General features: G+C 44.2%; 1 protein-coding gene across 1 annotated transcript in view; it reads left to right on the plus strand.

The window, feature by feature from the left end:
- The window catches only part of SLC26A7 (solute carrier family 26 member 7), a 132,442-nt gene that overhangs the window by 29,350 nt on the left and 82,578 nt on the right, over positions 1-20,514 (plus strand). The window contains exon 4 of the mRNA XM_029913363.1: positions 13,732-13,896. Coding sequence (XP_029769223.1) covers positions 13,732-13,896 — 165 coding nt within the window. The remainder of the gene's footprint in view (positions 1-13,731; positions 13,897-20,514) is intronic.

Here is a 20,514-nt window from a genome sequence, read left to right on the forward strand (position 1 = left end):
AGCAGTGGGCTGGTTGGTAGTAGAAACTCCTAATGTCATGGAGAGAAGGGCTAAAGAGCCGTCTACAAAGACCTGTCTTGTTACTTTTGTAAACCCATCTGGGGATGGTTCCTAAAGCCTGTAGAAAATTTTGAGAATGAAATGTGAAGTGCTCAGCAGCCAGGCACCAGCTGAAATTTACAAAAGAGAGCTCTAACGTTCAGCTGTTGTTACCTCTCCACCTCCTTTTCCTGCAGAAACAAAATGTAGATCAAGCTTCCTGGTGAGCTCTGAAGTGTTCCTGAGGTTTTTCCATTGCTTTTAATTTGAAGAGAAATAGTATATAATATACAGTAATTAAAAACAGTAGGAGAAACATCTCTAAATGCTCTTTCAAGCTCATTCACTCATCATTAAGGCAACATCAATTAGTAAAAGAGATACCTTTAGGTGTTTGTTGAATTTAATAGTAGTGTCAAAGGAAACAAACTCATCACAATGGCTGCAACCTCCAGGCCATGAGTCAAGCCAAAAAAAAAAAATTGTCAGGAGAGAATTTTTACGCAAGTCTGTTCTAACAATGTGAGAGATAGAAAATCGGAACTTTATAGTTTGAGGAAAAAAATTCATGAGATTAAGGCCTGATCAAAATCCATTGAATACAATGGAAAGAAAATGGAATTTACTTCTAATCCAAAATCCATAGACCTCAATGAACAAGGTTTATGAAAGTGAAATGGACAAAGGATGAAATTATCATAGTTATAGGGACACAATAATGGCTATTAGTGTGGTCAGAACAGAAAAGCCAGTGGGGGAGCCCTGTGTTGCTGAGGTAATAAGATTAGAAATGAAGTGTGAACTCAGTAGTTCAAGGCTAAAAGATTAGAGGACAGGTTCAGTGCAAAGGATCAAGGAAAAAGAGGTGAAGTTGTCTCCTTACAAGTTATGGAAGCAAAAACAGAATAAGAACATAAGAACGGCCGTACCGGGTCAGACCAAAGGTCCATCTAGCCCAGTATCCTGTCTACCGACAGTGGCCAATGCCAGGTGCCCCAGAGGGAGTGAACCTAACAGGCAATGATCAAGTGATCTCTCTCCTGCCATCCATCTCCACCCTCTGACAGACAGAGGCTAGGGACACCATTCTTTACCCGTCTTGGCTAATAGCCATTAATGGACTTAACCACCATGAATTTATCCAGTTCTCTTTTAAACTCTGTTATAGTCCTAGCCTTCACAACCTCCTCAGGTAAGGAGTTCCACAAGTTGACTGTGCTCTGCGTGAAGAAGAACTTCCTTTTATTTGTTTTAAACCTGCTGCCTATTAATTTCATTTGATGACCCCCAGTTCTTGTATTATGGGAATAAGTAAATAACTTTTCCTTATCCACTTTCTCCACATCACTCATGATTTTATATACCTCTATCATATCCCCCCTTAGTCTCCTCTTTTCCAAGCTGAAGAGTCCTAGCCTCTTTAATCTCTCCTCATATGGGACCTGTTCCAAACACTTAATCATTTTAGTTGCCCTTTTCTGAACCTTTTCTAGTGCCAGTATATCTTTTTTGAGATGAGGAGACCACATCTGTACGCAGTATTTGAGATGAGGGCGTACCATCGATTTATATAAGGGCAATAACATATTCTCAGTCTTATTCTCTTCCCCTTTTTAATGATTCCTAACATCCTGTTTGAAACAGATTACTACAAGAACCTTTTTGGTAATTAGTAGAAGAAGTGTGTTTGTAGCAGCAAAGATTGTCTGATGAAATTTAGCCTTTTTTTCTTTGCGTTCTGATTGTAAATGTTGACATACTTGTACAATATTTTTTGGTTTTGATCGTTTCTCACAGGAAAGCTGATACAAAAGATTTAAGACTATTGGTTGATTTGGGAATGGTTTCATTTAGCTTACTTGTTCATTATTGTGAACTTGTGATTGGGCACATAGTGGACCTCGATCCCAGACTTTGCTTACTTGAGAAACTAATTAAGCTTAATTATGAAACTAATTTTGGATTGTTCAGAAATCTGTTTTTTCATGACCAGTCATGCATATAAAATTACATTACTATGAATATTAATAAACAAAGCCAAAAATAGACAAACTGAAATTCATAATTTAATTTTGAGTGGTTTGTGGATAATTAGAGAAAGCTACTTGCCAATCAGAGTAGGGAACAAATCCCTTTGAGACTAGAAGAACCTACGGTCCCTGTGATCTTAATTATTCTAGTGTAAACTACTTCAATTGAGTTACTCTGGTGTAGATGAGAGTTGACCCGCCTCCCCTATTCCATGCTTCTACACTGGCTCTAGTAAATGTTTCAGGTATGTATTTTAAAAACTTGAATATAATTAGTTATCAGCAGGCATTATCAGAGAGAAAATAATGGCTCTATTTATCGTGGGAACAAAACTACACAGTCTGTTATGTAATCATCACTATTTATCTAAAGGATAAGTAAGGCATGTGTTTGAAATGTGTTGTGTACTTTATCAGGTTAATATCTTTATGCACTAGTTTGCATAATTGTGGGAAAAATATAGGGCATTATATATATAATGTTACACTACAGATTATAAACTGAGTTGTTTATAAGACATAGCATAAATTCAGTGAAGTATGTTTAATACACCTGTCCTTTTCTAATAGCTTCAGATGCTGTATTTCAAACAGTTCCATGAGAACAACAAGAGGCTTCTAGGTTACAGGCTCAGTCAAACAAAAATGTGTGTCTCTGGCTGTTGGCCCTCAGAACTCCCATGATTTCTGCAGCCTCCTATTCTGTGTTAACAGTTGAAGAATGCGAAATTAGACATTCAGAGTATATGCTGCTTCCTTTCCAGAAGTGTTCTCTGTGATTTTGACCTAGCTTGATTGTCATATGTGTCAGATGATCTCTAGGGAGAGTCACCGAACTTACTTTGTTGGTCCCTTGAGGTTCTAACATAGCAGCACCCTCCAATGACTGGAAGACTGCTGTCCAAGGACTTTTAAAGTTCATTCTCCCATACTCATATCCATCACTATGCAGCAGAGTTACAATAGCCCCAGAAAAGACAGTTACTCACCTTTGTAACTGTTGTTCTTCGAGATGTGTTGCTCATATCCATTCCAATTAGGTGTGCGTGTGCCGCGTGCACGATCGTCGTAAGATTTTTACTCTAGCAACACTCGGTGGGTCGGCTGAGGCACCCCCTGGAGTGGCGCCCTTATGGCACCGGATATATGCCCCTGCCGACCCAGCGCCCCCTCAGTTCCTTCTTGCTGGCTACTCCGACAGAGGGGAAGGAGGGCGGGTTTGGAATGGATATGAGCAACACATCTTGAAGAACAACAGTTACAAAGGTGAGTAACCGTCTTTTCTTCTTCGAGTCCTTGCTCATATCGATTCCAGTTAGGTGACTCCCAAGCCTTACCTAGGCGATGGGGTCGGCGTTAGATGTCGCGGAGTGAAGGACCGCTGAATCAAATGCGGCATCACCTCTGGACTGCTGCACTATGGCATAGTGGGAAGCGAAGGTATGCACGGATGACCAAGTCGCTGCCCTACAGAGCTCCTGTATGGGCACACGAGCTAGAAAGGCGGAGGACGAAGCTTGAGCCCGAGTAGAATGGGCAGTGAGGCGGGTAGTTGGGACACCAGCCAAGTCATAGCACGCACGGATGCATGATGTAATCCAAGATGAGATTCGTTGCAAGGAGACCGGGAGGCCTTTCGAACAGCTGGAACGTCTTTCTAAACGGCTTTGTTTGTTCAATGTAAAAGGCGAGAGCCCTGTGAACGTCTAGGGAATGTAGCTGTTGCTCCCGTCGCGAAGCGTGCGGCTTCGGAAAGAAGACCGGGAGGAAGATGTCTTGGTTGACATGGAAGGCAGACACCACCTTAGGGAGGAAGGCGGGGTGTGGTCGCAGCTGTACCTTGTCCTTATGGAACACCGTATACGGTGGGTCCAATGTGAGGGCCCGAAGTTCCAACACTCATCTCGCCGATGTGATAGCGATGAGGAAAGCTGTTTTCCAGGAAAGGTACAGAAGCGAGCAGGTGGCCATCAGCTCGAAGGGGGCACCCGTGAGTCTAAATAGGACCAGATTGAGGTCCCACATAGGGGCCGGATGACGAATTTGTGGGTACAGACGTTCCAAACCCTTGAGGAACCTGCTGACCATGGGATTGGAGAAAACCAAGCGCCCGTTTTCACCTGGGTGGAAGGCTGAGATGGCTGCTAGGTGTACTATTACAGATGAGACAGCTAGGTCTTGCTGTTTCAGGGACCAGAGATACTCTAGGGTGGTAGATACTGTCGCCTCCAGAGGGACAGTATTGCTCAGGGCACACCAGCAAGAGAAGCGCTTCCATTTGACCAGGTATGTGCATGCTGTCGAGGTCGGAAAGCTTTGTAGGCCGTGAATAATGGTCATCATGGACTGGAAGCGGGACTGTGGCAGGCATGCCATGGTGAGATTCGAGTCCAGGACCGCCCCAATGAAGTCTCTTCTTTGGGTTGGTTCCAAAGTGGACTTTTCGGTATTGAGCAGCAGGCCCAGTTGCCTGAACAGGCTCATGACGAACCAAACATGAGACCGCACCTGTAGCTCGGAACGACCCCGAATGAGCCAGTCGTCGAGGTACGAAAACACTTGGATCCGATGTCTGCGGAGCAAGGCCGCTATGACAGCCATACATTTTGTGAAGACCCTTGGTGCTGTGGACTGGCCGAAGGGAAGGACGGTAAATTGGAAATGCTGCTGGTTGACCACAAAGCGAAGGAACTGCCTGTGCGGAGGGTAAATTGCTATGTGGAAGTACGCGTCCTTCATGTCAAGGGCTGCGTACCAGTCTCCAGGATCCAGGGAAGGGATAATGGTCCCCAGGGAAACCATGCAGAACTTCAACTTTACCATGAATTTGTTGAGTCCGCGCAGGTCCAGGATGGGCCGAAGCCCCCCCTTTGCCTTGGGGATTAGGAAGTAACGGGAATAAAAACCCCTGCCCCTCAAGTCCTTTGGTACCTCTTCCACTGCTCCAATAGACAGGAGCGCTTGTACCTCCTGCAAGAGGAGTTGTTCTTGAGAAGGGTCCCTGAAGAGGGACAGGGAGGGAGGGTGTGAAGGGGGGGGGGCCGAAACAAACTGAAGATGGTATCCAGTTTCCACCGTGCACAGGACCCAGCAATCTGATGTTATGCGGGACCACACAGGGAGGAAATAGGAGAGGCGGTTGGAGAAAGGCGGGAAAGGATCCTGCAAGGAGACTGGTGCTCCGTCCTTGAGCGCACCTTCAAAAGTTTTGCCTGGGCCCCGCCGATGGTTTTGGGGGGGCCCTGATTTTGGCCTGATTGAGGACCAGATTGACGTCTCCTATTACCACGACCACGCCTTCTAGAGAAGTCTTGCCGCGGTCGAGGGTTAGGGTTAGGGTAGGTGCGCTGTGGTTGGGGCCGGAAGGGCCTATGTTGCGTCACCGGGGTATGCATGCCCAATGAGCGCATGATGGCCCGGTTATCCTTCAGACTCTGCAGTCTGGGATCAGTTTTGTCTGAAAATAGACCTTGGCCATCACAGGGCAGGTCTTGTATAGTTTGCTGCAGTTCCGGTGGAAGACCGGACACTTGCAGCCATAAAATGTGGCGCATAGCCATGCCCGAGGCTAGAGTCCTAGCCGCTGAGTCCGCCGCGTCTAAGGACTCCTGCAGGGATGTCCTCGCCACTTTCGTACCCTCTTCTAGCAAGGCCCCAAACTCCTCCCTGGACTCCTGGGGAACCAACTCCTTGAACTTCCCCATTGAGTTCCAGGTGTTATAGTTGTAACGGCTCAGGAGGGCCTGCTGGTTAGCTACCCTGAGCTGTAGTCCACCTGTTGAATAAATCTTGCGGCCGAATAAATCCAGGCGCCTAGCGTCCTTGGACTTAGGGGCGGGCGCTTGCTGGCCGTGTCTCTCCCTCTCATTCACAGACTGTACAACGAGGGAGCAAGGTTGGGGGTGAACATACAAATATTCATAGTCCTTAGAGGGCACCATGTCTTTCCTTTCCACCCCTCTGGCCGTGGGAGGGATAGACGCCGGGGACTGCCAGATCATATTGGCATTAGCCTGAATGGTCCGAATGAACGGTAAGGCTACACGTGTGGGGGCATCAGCCGATAAAATGTCCACCACAGGATCCTCAACTTCCGCCACCTCCTCCACCTGTAGGTTCATGTTCTGTGCAACCCTACGCAGCAAGTCCTGGTGTGCACAAAGATCTATAGGCGGTGGGCCAGAGGAGGACGTGCCTGCCACAGCCTCGTCAGGCGAGGATGAGGAGGACAATCCCTGGACTAGTGGGTCCTGGGGAAGGTCTGGTTCAGGAGGGTCGGGTTGCCCTAGGTCCACCCCACTAGGGGCCTGAGCCTGTTCAGGTGGCAGGGTGGTCGCCTCCAAGGCTATTGGGGGTGGACGGCTCACAGTGGCCTCAGGCACCCTATGCTCTAAATGAGCTGAGCAAGAAGCGCCTGAGGGGACACCTTGGGCTTGGTGGTATGCCCAAGGAGTCCAGAAGGACCATTGTGGGGGTCCCTGGTCAGGGTCTTGTCCTTCATCTGGCCCCTGGCTAGTGCCATATGTGTCTTGGCCCTGGACGTGGTAGCCACTCGCCGCTTGGGACGACGTCGAATTTGGACGTGAAGGCCAAGGCGGTGCTGAACGCGCCTGCAGTGTTGAACTGTCATGGTCTGTCGGTCTGCGACTGGGAGCTGGGGACCGGTGCCAGCGTCCCGAGTGGTACCGTGATCGGGACCGGGACCAATGGTCATAACGGTGCCGGGAGGCCAATCTAGATCTCGACGAGGACCGACGGTGCGGGCGGTGCCAGGATCGGCTGCGAGATGATCGGTGCCGGGACCGGTGCTGGGAGCTGGATCGGTACCGATCATACCGGGAGGGAGACCTTCGGGAGGCGGAGCGGCGCTGTGAGTACGACCGGCCCCGAGATGGGGATTGGTGCCGGGACTGTGAGTGGTGCTGAGACCGGGACCATCTGCGGGACCTGGACTGGGATCAAGAGCAGTGCCAAGTTGATTCTCCCTGCGATGGAGGCCGCATGAAGGCTGGCTTCCCTATAGATGGAACAGTCTGCTCCGGCGGTGCCGGAGGGTGGGACGGTCCAGGTTCAGTCAGTGCGATCAGGTCGCGAGCGGTGGAGAAGGTCTCCGGAGTGGATGGCAGGCCCAGCTCAACCATGGTGTGCACCGGGGAGCTTAGATGCACCGGACTCAACGGCGCTTGCGGCGCCGGAATCGACAGTGCTGGAGTTGGTGCCTTCGCGGTGCGGTCCGTCACGGCGCGCTGCTCCACTGGGGCCCCAGGCGGTGCTTGCAACTGCAGAGGAGCAGCAGGTGGTTTGTGCTGCTTCTTGGGCCGTGGAGATAGTGACCGGTGCCTTGTCTGTACCGGTGCCGGAGACATCCAGTGCGCTTCGGACCGACGGTGCCTGGTCTGCACGCGGTGCCGAGGGCACCGGGCTAAGTGCCGCTTCCATTAGGAGCTGTTTTAAACGAAAGTCCCGCTCCTTTTTTGTCCGAGGCTTGAAAGCCTTACAAATGCAGCACTTATCGGGTTGATGAGCTAGGGAGGTGGAGGTCAGCTATGCCACGCTCCACAGTTCCAACGACCGTCACAGGCGGTAGGAAGGAACTGAGGAGGCGCTGGGTCGGCAGGGGCATATATCCAGCACCATAAGGGCGCCACTCCAGGGGGCACCTCAGCCGACCCACCGAGTGTTGCTAGGGTAAAAATCTTCCGCCGATCGTGCACGCGGCATGCTCACACCTAATTGGAATCGATATGAGCAAGCACTCGAAGAAGAACTAGTGACTCCCACCTGCTCTGTGCCTGTGGATGGAGAGTTTGAGGGGTGTGGCAACCACCTGGCTGGCTGTAAAGGCTGACTGGCTATACAAGGGTGGTTGGACTGTCAGTGATTATCCAGGGCACCTGCCATAAGGGTGTGTGTGATATTTTGGGAGTGGCCAAGAGTACGGTTTTGGTAGGGGTTGGGTTGATGTACATAGAAGGTTTTTGCAGCTCGGAGTCACCTCTCCCTTTACTCAGCCAAGCAATCACTCACTCTCCTCTCCCCTTTGTCAGAATAAACTTGTGAAGGGTAGCTGGGAGAAAGCAGCATTTACCCCTCTGCCTCCTCTTTACCATTTCTCCCATTCCCAACCACTGTACTGTATTTTCTACTCTTTATCTGCAGGCTCAGCATCTCTTTAAATCACCAGTCAGAGTCCTACATAATTATTTGCTCTTCTTCTTTTGTCTCCATACTCTACTCTGCTCCTTCTGGGCATTATCTTCTTTATATCTTTTGTGCTTTTTTTGTTTCATTTTCTTTCTTTCTTTCACTTTCTCCTCTGCTGATTCCTCTTTTCTCTGGAGTCTCATTTTGTTCTAGCTTGTGCCAGTCACAGTAATGTTAAACTGGCAGAGCCGAGGCAGGGTCTGTTTATCTCCATCAGGATTGCTCAGAAGACATAAAGGACTCTGGAAAAATTTCTCTCACAAGGAAACTGGAACACTGCTGCTTTTATGTCATTTTTTAAGTGGTCACTTTTTTCTCCAGAATTTACATTTTGGTTTACAGGAAAACTAGAGACGCCATTAACATCAAAAATCTGTGAAAATGTTGTTCTTGTTACAGTTGCAAGTAAAACCTAATATTACTATAAGTTAAAAAAAAGAGAAAAATACTTTTCTCTAGATTGAGGTTATTTTGTGCATTTGACATCATTTTATGTATTATTAGTTGCACTGTTTTAACTGTTCATTCGGGTAATTAATCCTGCTGTTTGCGTTGGTCTTTCTTATATTGACAGGGAAGAAACAGAATTAAGAAATGCAGGAAACTGTGACTGCAAATACTCAAAAATCAGCAAAGGAATGCCAGGCCGGGTGTAGTATCTGAAACTATTTTAAAACTTACTTTAGGGAATTGACTACACTTCAGGTTAACAGTGTTCTTTTACTTTTTTTATTTTTGTTTATTGCTTTGGAAAAATAGTTTTGGTAATATAAACTGATGGAATTTTGTTCTGTTAGCTCAGCCTTTCCCCAAGCTGCCTCCAACCAACCAGCAGCAGGAGCCTCCAAGATGTGGACAGTATGTCCATTCACCACAATGAGGTGTTAACTTGAGAGTCTATCTGGAACTATATCAATATTGATATTATTAGGCAGATTTCTCAGGAACACCAACACCCAACTAAAATCCAGGAACTTTTTCAAAACATTCTCCTTATTTCTTCTTTCCTTAGATGGATCTTTGTTCATTGTTCATGTAAGTAGTTTCTGTTTCACATGCTGGAAGGACATCAGAGATTTCCCCTACCCATTTATTCTTGGAATGTTCCTTTTTGTTTCCCAATCTTTCCTATTTTGTAGTAGTTTCATGGAGGATGTGTGGGCACATGGTTCTTGTTTAACTGCAGTACAAATAGATGTATAGTGATAAGGTCTTGCATCTTACTTAAGGAAAGTCAGAGGTTAATTTTGCAATGGGAGACCAAATCCAGATTTGTTTATAGGTCTTCTGGGTACTATTGAATTATTTGAACGGCTGCATAAATGTTAAACTGGCCATATTAATAGTTTTGCAGTGTTTCACATCTAGCCTCATTTAAATGTACCCCAAACAATATGTTTTCCAAGTGACCTATTTCATAGTGCTTGTGATAGAAAGTCTTTGGTCTTGTCTATATAGGTAGTAAGCTCTTTTGGTCAGGGACTGTCCTTTTGTTCTGTGTCTGTACAGCATCTAACACAATGGGGTCCTGAAGCATGACTAGGGCTTCTAAGTACCATTATAATACAAATAATACAAATAATAATAATAAATTAATAATAACAGTCTGAAAAATTCTGAAGGTTTTTAGGTGAAAATCTCAGTGAACTTCAGATGGCGGTGGTACTGCAGTTTTCCCAGCATCAGCAAACTAGTTGGATCTAAGAAGATGAATAGTGGTTTAACCTTGTCAAACGCAAAGTATGTAGAGCATGTGTCAATCTTCTACAAACATGACAAAATTTCCCATAATTTACCTCTCACCTACCAAATAGCAATTTTTTTTGTAATGTTTATGTACTTCTCCCTCCATAGTTGTCCATGTGACCTTGTTGCCAAGAATATACTGTTGTATAAATGTCCATCCTGATTCACTGGAGGCTAAACTACACTGCATTTTTAAAAAGATTTGTTGCACTTAGAACATAAGATGATTTAAAAAACAAACAAAAGAAAACTTCACTATTGGACAGAGATTATCTTTCTTATTGAACCTTGGTACTGTGAACATTATTTTGAGAATTCTGATAGGCATCAATGTTAACAGCCAACCAAAATGTTATGAAATGGTAATTACTAATTTTGGGCTTGAGAGGCCAAACTTGTCCTTTCCTATTGCTGTCTTAATTTTTGTGAAAGAAGGGAATGTGGCTTTTTTTGTTTTAAAGTATTGGTTTTCCAAGCGCTGTTTTATTTCTTATGCATGCATAGACAATGGCACTCTTCTATTTCCTGTGTTCTTTGCAAGATATATATTTGCCAGTAATTATTTCATTTCTGTAAAACTATATATGATGACATGTTTCCAACTCATGGTATCTTGGGCACAGGGTTCTGTTGTACAGTGCTTAATATAAATGGGGCCCTAATCTCTGTTTGGGGTCTTTGGTTGCTACTGTAATATAAATAATAAATAATCATTAATAACTGACTATATTCTCCAGCAGAATTACACTGTGATTGGTTGCCAGTGCCATATCCCTCAGCCTCCCCAATAGTGTTCAGTAAGGGTAGGTTCCCAAAGGACTGCTTGACCTTTGAATTTCACTGAGATGGTGCTGGGTTTTTAGGTATTTATTCTTTACTGGGGGAGTTTTCACAGCAAAAGTTTATCAGTTTAAGGGCTATTTCATAGGGACTTATTTTATTCATTCTGTACACTTCTGGTTCCTGTTTAGAGAGTGCAGCCCTCTTCCTAGTGGATGTGGAGTGATGACCTTTGATATGCCCAATGACCCCATCCTGAAGGCTCTTTAATAAGCTCTTTGGGTCAGGAACCATCTTTGTATGCTGTCTGTGCAGCTCGTAGCACAAGCAGATCTTAGTCTCTGACTAGAGCTTCTAGGCACTATAGTAATACAAATTAATAATAATAATACTCACCATAAGTTTATCAGCAATTGTCCTTAGTAGGATTCAGTATTGGGTGGCAGTGCTCTCAATTCCTATGGCACTGAGCAATTTGCCAGCTGTTTAAGGGCAGTATAGAGAAATAATTTCAGATGAAGTAGGAAGAGTGCTCACTAGAACTTTAGAGAGATAAGGTGGGTGAGGTAATATCTTTCGTTGGACCAACTTCTGTTGGTGAGAGAGACAAGCTTACACAGAGCTCTTCTTCTCAGACCTGAAGAAGAGCTCTGTCTAAGCTCAAAAGCTTGTCTCTCACCAACAAAAGTTGGTCTAATAAAAGATATTACCTCATCCACCTTATTTCTCTAATATCCTGGGACCAGCACAGCTACAACAACACTGCATACACTAGAGATTTGTCAGGTAAACTAAAAGCCAGCTACTCTGGGAGTTTCAATACAGATGCACTGGTACAATGACTACTAATTGTGTATGCAGGTGAAATGTATAGTGAAAAATTAAATGATACTTGTGTGCAAAGAGCAATAATATATGCAAGTAATTACTTTAGATTAGTCACTACTAAGGAGCCTGTAAGGAACTCCAGAAGGATGAAATTCAACATGGATAAGCACAAGTTAATCCTCACAGAAATTATCAATTTAACCTGCTCAGACATAACAGACTTGAGAGTTTTCACGGAGAGGATCAAGGTGTCATTGTATACCCTTCAGTTAGGACGTCTGCTGTATTTGCAGGAATGGGGAGACATGCTAATAAGCGGTTAGGGTGTATTTACAGAAGGACAGAGTGTACTAAGGAAAATATTAAAGTGTCAGTGTATTACACTGGTATAACTTACTTTGAATACTGCACTCAGCTTTGGGCAGTCCCATACACAAATTCCATACTGTAGTAGAAACTGTCCAAAGAATGGCAGTGAAAGTTATTAGAGGCATGGTGGGGTTTCTATACTATGATCATTTTAAAAGATGAGCGTTAATTAGATGAAAAAGGAGAAGTGATAAAGGCATCATAACAAATTGTAAAGAGGTGGTCAGCTGGTCATCTCTTTTTTTTAACCTGTGCACTAATTCAAAAACACATCAAAGGAAAAAAAATAAAACAGATAAAAGGGGATGCTTTTTTACCCAACGTACAATGTGTGGAACCTTCTGTTTGTAGCAGGATATAATTAAGGCAGAGAGTTCAGTATGATTCAGAAAAGGGTTAGATATTACATGATTAATAATAGTATCCATAGTTACACTCACTGCTAGAAGAAAATTACTAGGGCTATCAAACTGATCACATTATAGTATTATAGGATTCTGTACAGTTGGAGGTGATGGTGATTTATTCCTCCGAAGCATCTGGTGTGACAGCAACTGATGTGAACAGGATACTGGATTAGCTAGGTCATTGTTCTCTCTCAATATGTCAATTCCTGTGTTTCTATACAAGTTTCTAAAAAACGTGAAATCATCTTCATAATCAAAAAAAGCTGGGCCAAATTCTGCTCCTAATTATACTGGTGGAATCCAATATATGTTTGTTAGCAGAGGATTACACTAGTGTAACTGGAAGTGGCATTTGTCCCACTGTCATTTACTTTCTCAATTTAAAATGTCCTGTCTCATTCCTCTTTAAGCTGATGCATCTATTTTCCAAATACACTGTTTAAACATAGAAAAGTAGATTTTAAATATCTTTATCACATTCTAATTTTATTGCAACTTTCAACCAGTAGCTTGTTGATTTTCTCCAGATAGTTACAGCACATGTATTTTGGTACTCCCTGTGGATATCAAAGGGGAGCAAATAGATGTATAGACATCCAAGTCTCTCTGTAAGGAGAAAACATCTATGGGTGCTCCAGTGTCTTAGAACCAGTTCCCAGCTACATTTCCTTTGTGCCACTCAGTGCAAAGGGGATGGAGCCATGAGCAGCTGGAGATTCTCCTGACATAAGAGGAGTCCCCAAGTGGTATTAAGATGGTGTAGCTGGGGATAGGTTAGCTGGCATAACTTATTGTAGCCCTCAGCCTATTCAAGCCGAATATCAGTAGAGTGGAACGGTGATTTAGAGCCAACTTTCTCAGGGCCCAGAGATCTGGCTCTTAGTCATTTGTGATTTCAGATACTTTAATCAAATACTGTATTGAATGTGAATTCTCTGACTTTATGCTGCCCTGATGAGTAGATGATTTTTACATTGTTCACTGTGTTCATATATTTGAACAGGGGAGAATAACAAGTAGAGCCAATATTTAGAGAAGTCATTGTGTGACCATACTTTGACTGACCCAGCTGTTGTAACTAATCTCATTTTAGAGCCTGGTAAACTAGTTGTGTTAATGAGATAGTATAAAATAAACTTACAAAAAGATTTCATGTGTTTCACTTTAAGCTATATTCATGTTTCACAGCATGCATCTGAAACTGCTCCTTTTGATTTGCTAACACAGCCATTTATCTCCTGGTTTATTAAAAGGGTATCTCTCATTGCATTAACACTGGGAAACCTGAATTTTAATGTAATCACTGATATATATCTTTGGTTTCTTAGGTAGCAATGTTTGTGCTGCACTTGGGCAGCGCCACGTTCTTGTTGACGGAACCGGTGATAAGCGCAATGACAACAGGAGCAGCTACGCATGTTGTGACTTCACAAGTCAAGTATCTGCTGGGAATGAAAATGCCATATATATCTGGGCCCCTGGGATTCTTTTATGTGAGTTCACGAGCGGAGATATCACACTGGTTTGCTAACATTCTGTTTAATATCTATAGTTTTTGGAAAGGGAGACATGGAGGTAAGGACATGATTGTGTGAACCCTCATGTTAGCTGTCCCATTCAAATCAGTAGGATTTGTTAATAGGGATTATTTGAGTGAGTAAGAACTAGCGGGATTAGGCCCCAGATTGATCCTTTGTGTTTTCTGGTTTAAAAATAAGTGGTCAAGTTTTGCAGCTTTGTCAATAGTTCTAATTATTAGATTTAAAAATTAGCAATATTTCATAATTTTTCAATCAAACGAGGCTAAACAATACCCAGTTTATAGGGTGATTCAGGGGGTATTAACCTTTGTTGAATATCCGGTCTGAGGGAATACCACAGCATTTCAGCTTTCATCCCAGACATGTTTCATGTCACATTTTCTTGAATATTAGTGAGGTGAAAGAAATGTGATACATGATTTGTGGATGTCCTGTGCAACAGTTACCTTGTATATGCTACTGCTATTTTATGATATAGCACATTCTTCTCACAAACACACGTTGAGTTTATCACTTTATTTTAATCGCCGTATCGTGCGTGCAGCATGATAAAGCTGCAGCCCTTTGGGAATTTAAACTCTGAAGGTAAACATGATTGCACGGAGCCTTCCATGGCAAAGTTACATGACCTTACATGAGAAACTCAATTCTGAGAACACATTCTCTAGGATAATCCACGGTAGAAAAAAGCTTTCCTTGTAGGCATTTGACCTTGTTCTTCCAGCACAGTATAACTAATAGTGTTGCTCCTTGTTAGGGTGATAGTTTGCATACACTCAGCTGATGGGCGTCTAAAGAATGAGTGTCTGTTTACTATCTGAAGCAAGGGCCCTTGTCCTTAGAACTGGAACTGGGCAAATAGCAGAATTTTTTATTTTTTGGCAACGCCACAAAATTGAAACAAAATTTGAAAAAATGTTTGTTTCAGATGGACTTAAAAACAATATTTTTTACATTTTTAGCGAATAGAAAAGTTGAGGAAAAAAATTCATTTTGAATCAAATGAAATGTTTTATTCAACCTGAAATAAAACATTTTATTCAATTTTGAGTAGTTTTTAACATTTAAATTTTTTAAAAAATAAAAGAAAATTTCTATACTAAAAGTTGTTTTGAATTGAAAAATCAAAATGTTTCATTTAGAAAATGTTGAAATCAAGCATTTCTACACGGTCTGAATTTTGAGGGAGGTAATTGAAACAATTTGAGGTAATTGACATTAATTCAAGAAATGTTTCGGTGTCTCTGAATCTGCATTTCTTGCTTGAAAAAAAAATTTGGTTCTACTTAGAACACGTGCAGTTTGTCTAGCCCCTAAAGTAGAACTAGTTATTTGATTAACATGGACCTTATTTCTTTGTGTCACTGTTGCTCCTCAATCACTATTTAATTCAGTTCCCATATTTGAGTCAGGCAAGGGGAGGATTTAAAATGAGTTCTCTGAAAATCTCCAGGCAATGGGGAGATTGGTCTAATGATCTCCCTGATTGGGGAATTTTGCTTTTTAGAAAGGTTCTTTTGGTCATACTTTTATATTAAGGGTACATTTATAAGTAGTTGATAAAGGGCTAATAAATTATTAATGTTTGTTATTACGCATGGAACAAATATGACGACTTCTCAAAAATTGTAGACCAGTGTTACCTGTTCTGTTCATTCCCTATGAAGCACCTGACATTGGCTACTGTTGGAAGACAGGATACTGGGCTAGATGGACCTTTGGTTTGACCCAGTATGGCCATTCTTATGTTATGTTCTTAGAGAACAGCAGTAATACAAGGAAATAATTCTATTTTAGGATGCTGGTGATATCATAAATGAGGTCATTAAGAACCTTTGAGGAAATTTTCTTCCTTATCCCTTGTATGTTTGTTTGTCTCTGACATATCCTAGCTGTCTTTGCCACACTTCTTTACTTCTGCTGATATCAAACCCTTCCCTCCTTTGTTCAGTTTGCAAAAAAAAAAAAGATGTTTTCTTGTATAGAAGTTTTTGTAAAAAGTTTATTTTAAATCATCATAGAAGATTAGGGTTCGAAGAGACTTCAGGAGGTCATTTAGTCCAACCCCCTGCTCAAAGCAGGACCAACACCAGCTAAATCATCCCAGTCAGGGCGTTGTCAAGCCGCACTTAAAAACCTCTAATGATGGAGATTCCACCACCTCCCTAGGTAACCCATTTCAGTTCCTCACCACCCTCCTAGTGAAATAGTTTTTCCTGATATCCAATCTAGACCTCCTCCACTTCAACTTGAGACCATTGCTCCTTGTTCTGTCATCTGCCACCACTGAGAAGAGTTGAGCTTCATCCTCTTTGGAACCCCCCTTTAGGTAGTTGAAGGCTGCTGTCAAATCCCCCCTCACTCTTCTCTTCTGCAGACTAAATAAGCCCAGTTCCCTCAGCCTCTCCTCATAAGTCATGTGCCCCAACCCCCTAATCATTTTCGTTGCCCTTTGCTGGACTCTTTCCAGTTTGTGTACACTTTCTGTAGTGGGGGCCCCAAAACTGGATGCAGTATTCCAGATGTGGCCTTACCAGTGCCGAATAGAGGGGAATAATCACTTCCCGAGATCTGCTGGCAATGCTCCTACTAATGCAGCCCAATATGCCATTAGCCTTCTTGGCAACAAGGGCACACTGTTGACTCATATCCAGCTTCTCATCCACTGTAATCCCCAGATCCGTTTCTGCAGAACTGCTGCTTAGCCAATCAGTCCCCAGCCTGTAGCACTGCATGGGATTGTTCCATCCTATCCTTGCTGAACCTCAGCAGATTTATTTTGGCCCAATCCCCCAATTTGTCTAGGTCACTCTGGACCCTATCCCTACCCTCCAGCGTATATACCTCTCCCCCAGCTTAGGTCTGGTCCACACTAACCCCCCACTTCGAACTAAGGTATGCAAATTCAGCTACGTTAATAACGTAGCTGAATTCGAAGTACCTTAGTTCGAACTTACCGCTGGTCCAGACGCGGCAGGCAGGCTCCCCCGTCGATGCTGTGTACTCCTCTCGCCGAGCTGGAGTACCGGCGTCGACGGCGAGCACTTCCGGGATCGATTTATCGCGTCTAGACAAGACGCAATAAATCGATCCCAGAAGATCGATTGCTTACGGCTGGACCAGGAAGTAAGTGTAGACCTGCCCCTAGTGTCAGCCGCGAAGTTGCTGAGGGTGCAATCTATCCCATCATCCAGATCATTAATCATAGAATATCAGAGTTGGAAGGGACCTCAGGAGGTCATCTAGTCCAATCCCCTGCTCAAAGCAGGACCAATCCCCAGACAGATTTTTACCCCAGTTCCCTAAATGGCCCCCTCAAGGATTGAACTCAGAACCCTGGGTTTAGCAGGCCAATGCTCAAACCACTAAGCTATCCCTTCCCCCCTTCGTCTTTAATGAGGATGTTGAACAAAACCAGCCCCAGGATCAACCCCTGGGGCACTCCGTTTGATACCGGCTGCCAACTAGACATCAAGCTGTTGATCATTACCCATTGTGCCTGACGATCTAGCCAGCTTTCTATCCATCATATAGTCCATTCATCCAATCCATACTTCTTTAACTTGCTGTCAAGAATACTGTGGGAGACCGTAACAAAAGCTTTGCTAAAGTCAAGGTATAGCACGTACACCGCTTTACCCATATCCACAGAGCCAGTTATCTCATCATAGAAGGCAATCAGGTTGGTCAGGCATGACTTGCCCTTGGTGAATCCATGTTGACTGTTCCTGATCACCTTCCTCTCCTCCAAGTGCTTCAAAATGGATTCCTTAAGGTCCTGCTCCATGATTTTTCCAGGGACTGAGGTGAGGCTGACGGGTCTGTAGTTCCCTGGATTCTCCTCCTTCCTTTTTTTAAAGATGGGCACTATATTTGCCTTTTTCCAATCATCTGGGACCTCTCCTGATCGCCACGAGTTTTCAAAGATAATGGCCAATGGCTCTGCAATCACATCAGCCAACTCCCTCAGGACCCTCGAATGCATTGCACCCGGCCCCGGGGACTTGTGCATGTCCAGCTTTTCTAAATAGTCCTTAACCTGTTCTTTCACCATTGAGGGCCGCTCACCTCCTCCCCATATTGTGCTGCCCAGTGCAGCAGTCTGGGAGCTGATCTTGTCTGTGAAAATCGAGGCAAAAAAAGCATTGAGTACTTCAGCTTTTTCCACATCATTTGTCACTAGGTTGCCTCCCCCATTCAGTAAGGGTTCCACACTTTCCCTGACCTTCTTCTTGTTGCTAACATACCTGTAGAAACCCTTCTTGTTACCCTTCACATCCCTTGCTAGCTACAACTCCAGTTGTGATTTGGCCTTCCTGGTTACACCCCTGCATGCTTGAGCAATATTTTTATACTCCTCCCTAGTCATCTGTCCAAGTTTCCACTTCTTGTAAGTTTCCTTTTTGTGTTTAAACTCACTGAAGATTTCTCTGCTAAGACAAGCTCGTTGCCTGCCATATTTGCTATTCTTTCTGCACATTGGGATGGTTTGCTCTTGCACCCTCAATAAGGCTTCTTTAAAATACAGCCAGCTCTCCTGGACTCCTTTCCCACTCATATTAGTCTCCCAGGTGATCCTGCCCATCACTTCCCTGAGGGAGTCAAAGTCTGCTTTTCTGAAGTTCAGGGTGCATATTCTGCTGCTCTCCTTTCTTCCTTTTGTCAGGATCCTGAACTCGACCATCTCATGGTCCCTGCTGCCCCGGTTGCCACCCACTTCTACTTCCCCTATCAATTCTTCCCTGTTTGTGAGCAGCAGGTCAAGAGGAGCACGGCCCCTAGTTGGTTCCTCCAGCACTTGCACCAGGCAGTTGTCCCCAGCACTCTCCAAAAACTTCCTGGATTGTCTGTGCACTGCTGTATTGCTCTCCCAGCAGATGTCAGGGTGATTGAAATCCCCCATGAGAACCAGGGCCTGTGATCTGGAAACTTCTGTTAGTTGTCCGAAGAAAGCCTCGTCTACCTCATCCTCCTGGTCTGGTGGTCTATAGCAGACGCCCACCACGACATCACCTTTGTTGCTCTCGCCTCTAAACTTAACCCAAAAACTCTCAACAGGCTTTTCTCCAGTTTCATATTGGAGCTCTGAGCAATCATACTGCTCTCTTACATACAGTGCAACTCCTCCACCTTTTCTCCCCTGCCTGTCCTTCCTGAACAGTTTATACCCATCCATAACAGTGCTCCAGTCATGTGAGTTAGCCCACCAAGTATCTGTTATTCCAATCACATCATAGTTCCTTGAGTGTGCCAGGACTTCCAATTATTCCTGCTTGTTTCCCAGGCTTCTTTCGTTCGTGTACAGGCATCTAAGATATCTAGCCGATTGCCCTACTTTCTCAGTATGAATCAGGAGGCCTCCCCGTTGCACCATTGTGAAACAAAGAAATGTCTGTTTATTAGAAGGCATGGTTTTGCTTTAAAGGCACTATAAAAACTAGAAAAATTCCTTGGGCATATTAATACATATGGTTTGGTTTGAGAAGGCACCAGTATCTCAGTCAGAAGCACCATGGAATAAAATTGCCAACATTAGTTGCCATGATATTAGTTTTATATGAGAACTGTACTAAATAATTATGTACAATTGTGCACGTGACCAGAGAGTAAAAGGTGAGTTTGGCAGCTAGTCTTTTTGAACATTTTCTTTTATTTTCTCTAAAACTCACATAATCTGAATACTGCTGCATAGTCTCTTTTTTTCTTCATTCCACTCAAACCTCCCTCCCACCTACTTTAGCATGTTTTCTAACTCAGATACCCCTCAGGGCTGCAAAGCAGGAACCAAGAATGTTAATGAAGTGGGATAGGAAAGTCAAAAGGAAAACAAGGCAATGAAACATTTTCTTTTAATGAGAATGAGCTCACAATTAAATATGTACAAATGAGATTTATATGTGGAGAACAAATCTACTTTGAAGACCAGGGGCCTGTGGGATTTCTGAGTAAAGAACACACTTTTTGATTTATTAAATCTCATTTTCTTGTACAGTAGCTCCTCACTTAAAGTCGTCCCAGTTAACGTTGTTTCGTTGTTACGTTGCTGATCAGTTAGGGAACATGCTCGTTTAAAGTTGTTCAATGCTCCCTTCTAACGTCATTTGGCAGCTGCCTGCTTTGTCCACTGCTTGCAGGAAGAGCAGCCCATTGCAGCGAGCTAGTGGGGGCTTGGAACCAGGGTGGACCAGCAGCCCCCCATCAGCTCCCCCTATCAGCTCCCTGCTCCCCTAAGTTCCCTGTGCAGCAGCTGCCCAGCAGGCTAGCAATTGCAGCTGTCCCTCCCCCCACTGCCATGTGCTGTTCCTGCCCTCTGCCTTGGAGCTGCTCCCCAAGACTCCTGCTTGCTGTGCGGGGGGAGAGGGGGAAGGGAAGGAAAGGGGGGGCTGATCTTCCATAGAGCAGAGAGGACACAGGACAGGGCTCAGAACGGAGGGAGCTTGATGGCAGCAGCTGAGGTCTCAGCAAGCTGATCTAATTAACAAGGCAGTGTACTTAAAAGGGAAATGTGTATCTCTCTCTCTCTCACACACACACACACACACACACACACACACACACACACACACACAC

This window comes from Terrapene carolina, unplaced genomic scaffold, assembly GCF_002925995.2.
Source record: "Terrapene carolina triunguis isolate 2854851 unplaced genomic scaffold, T_m_triunguis-2.0 Scaffold58, whole genome shotgun sequence".
Taxonomy (NCBI): Eukaryota; Metazoa; Chordata; order Testudines; family Emydidae; genus Terrapene; species Terrapene triunguis.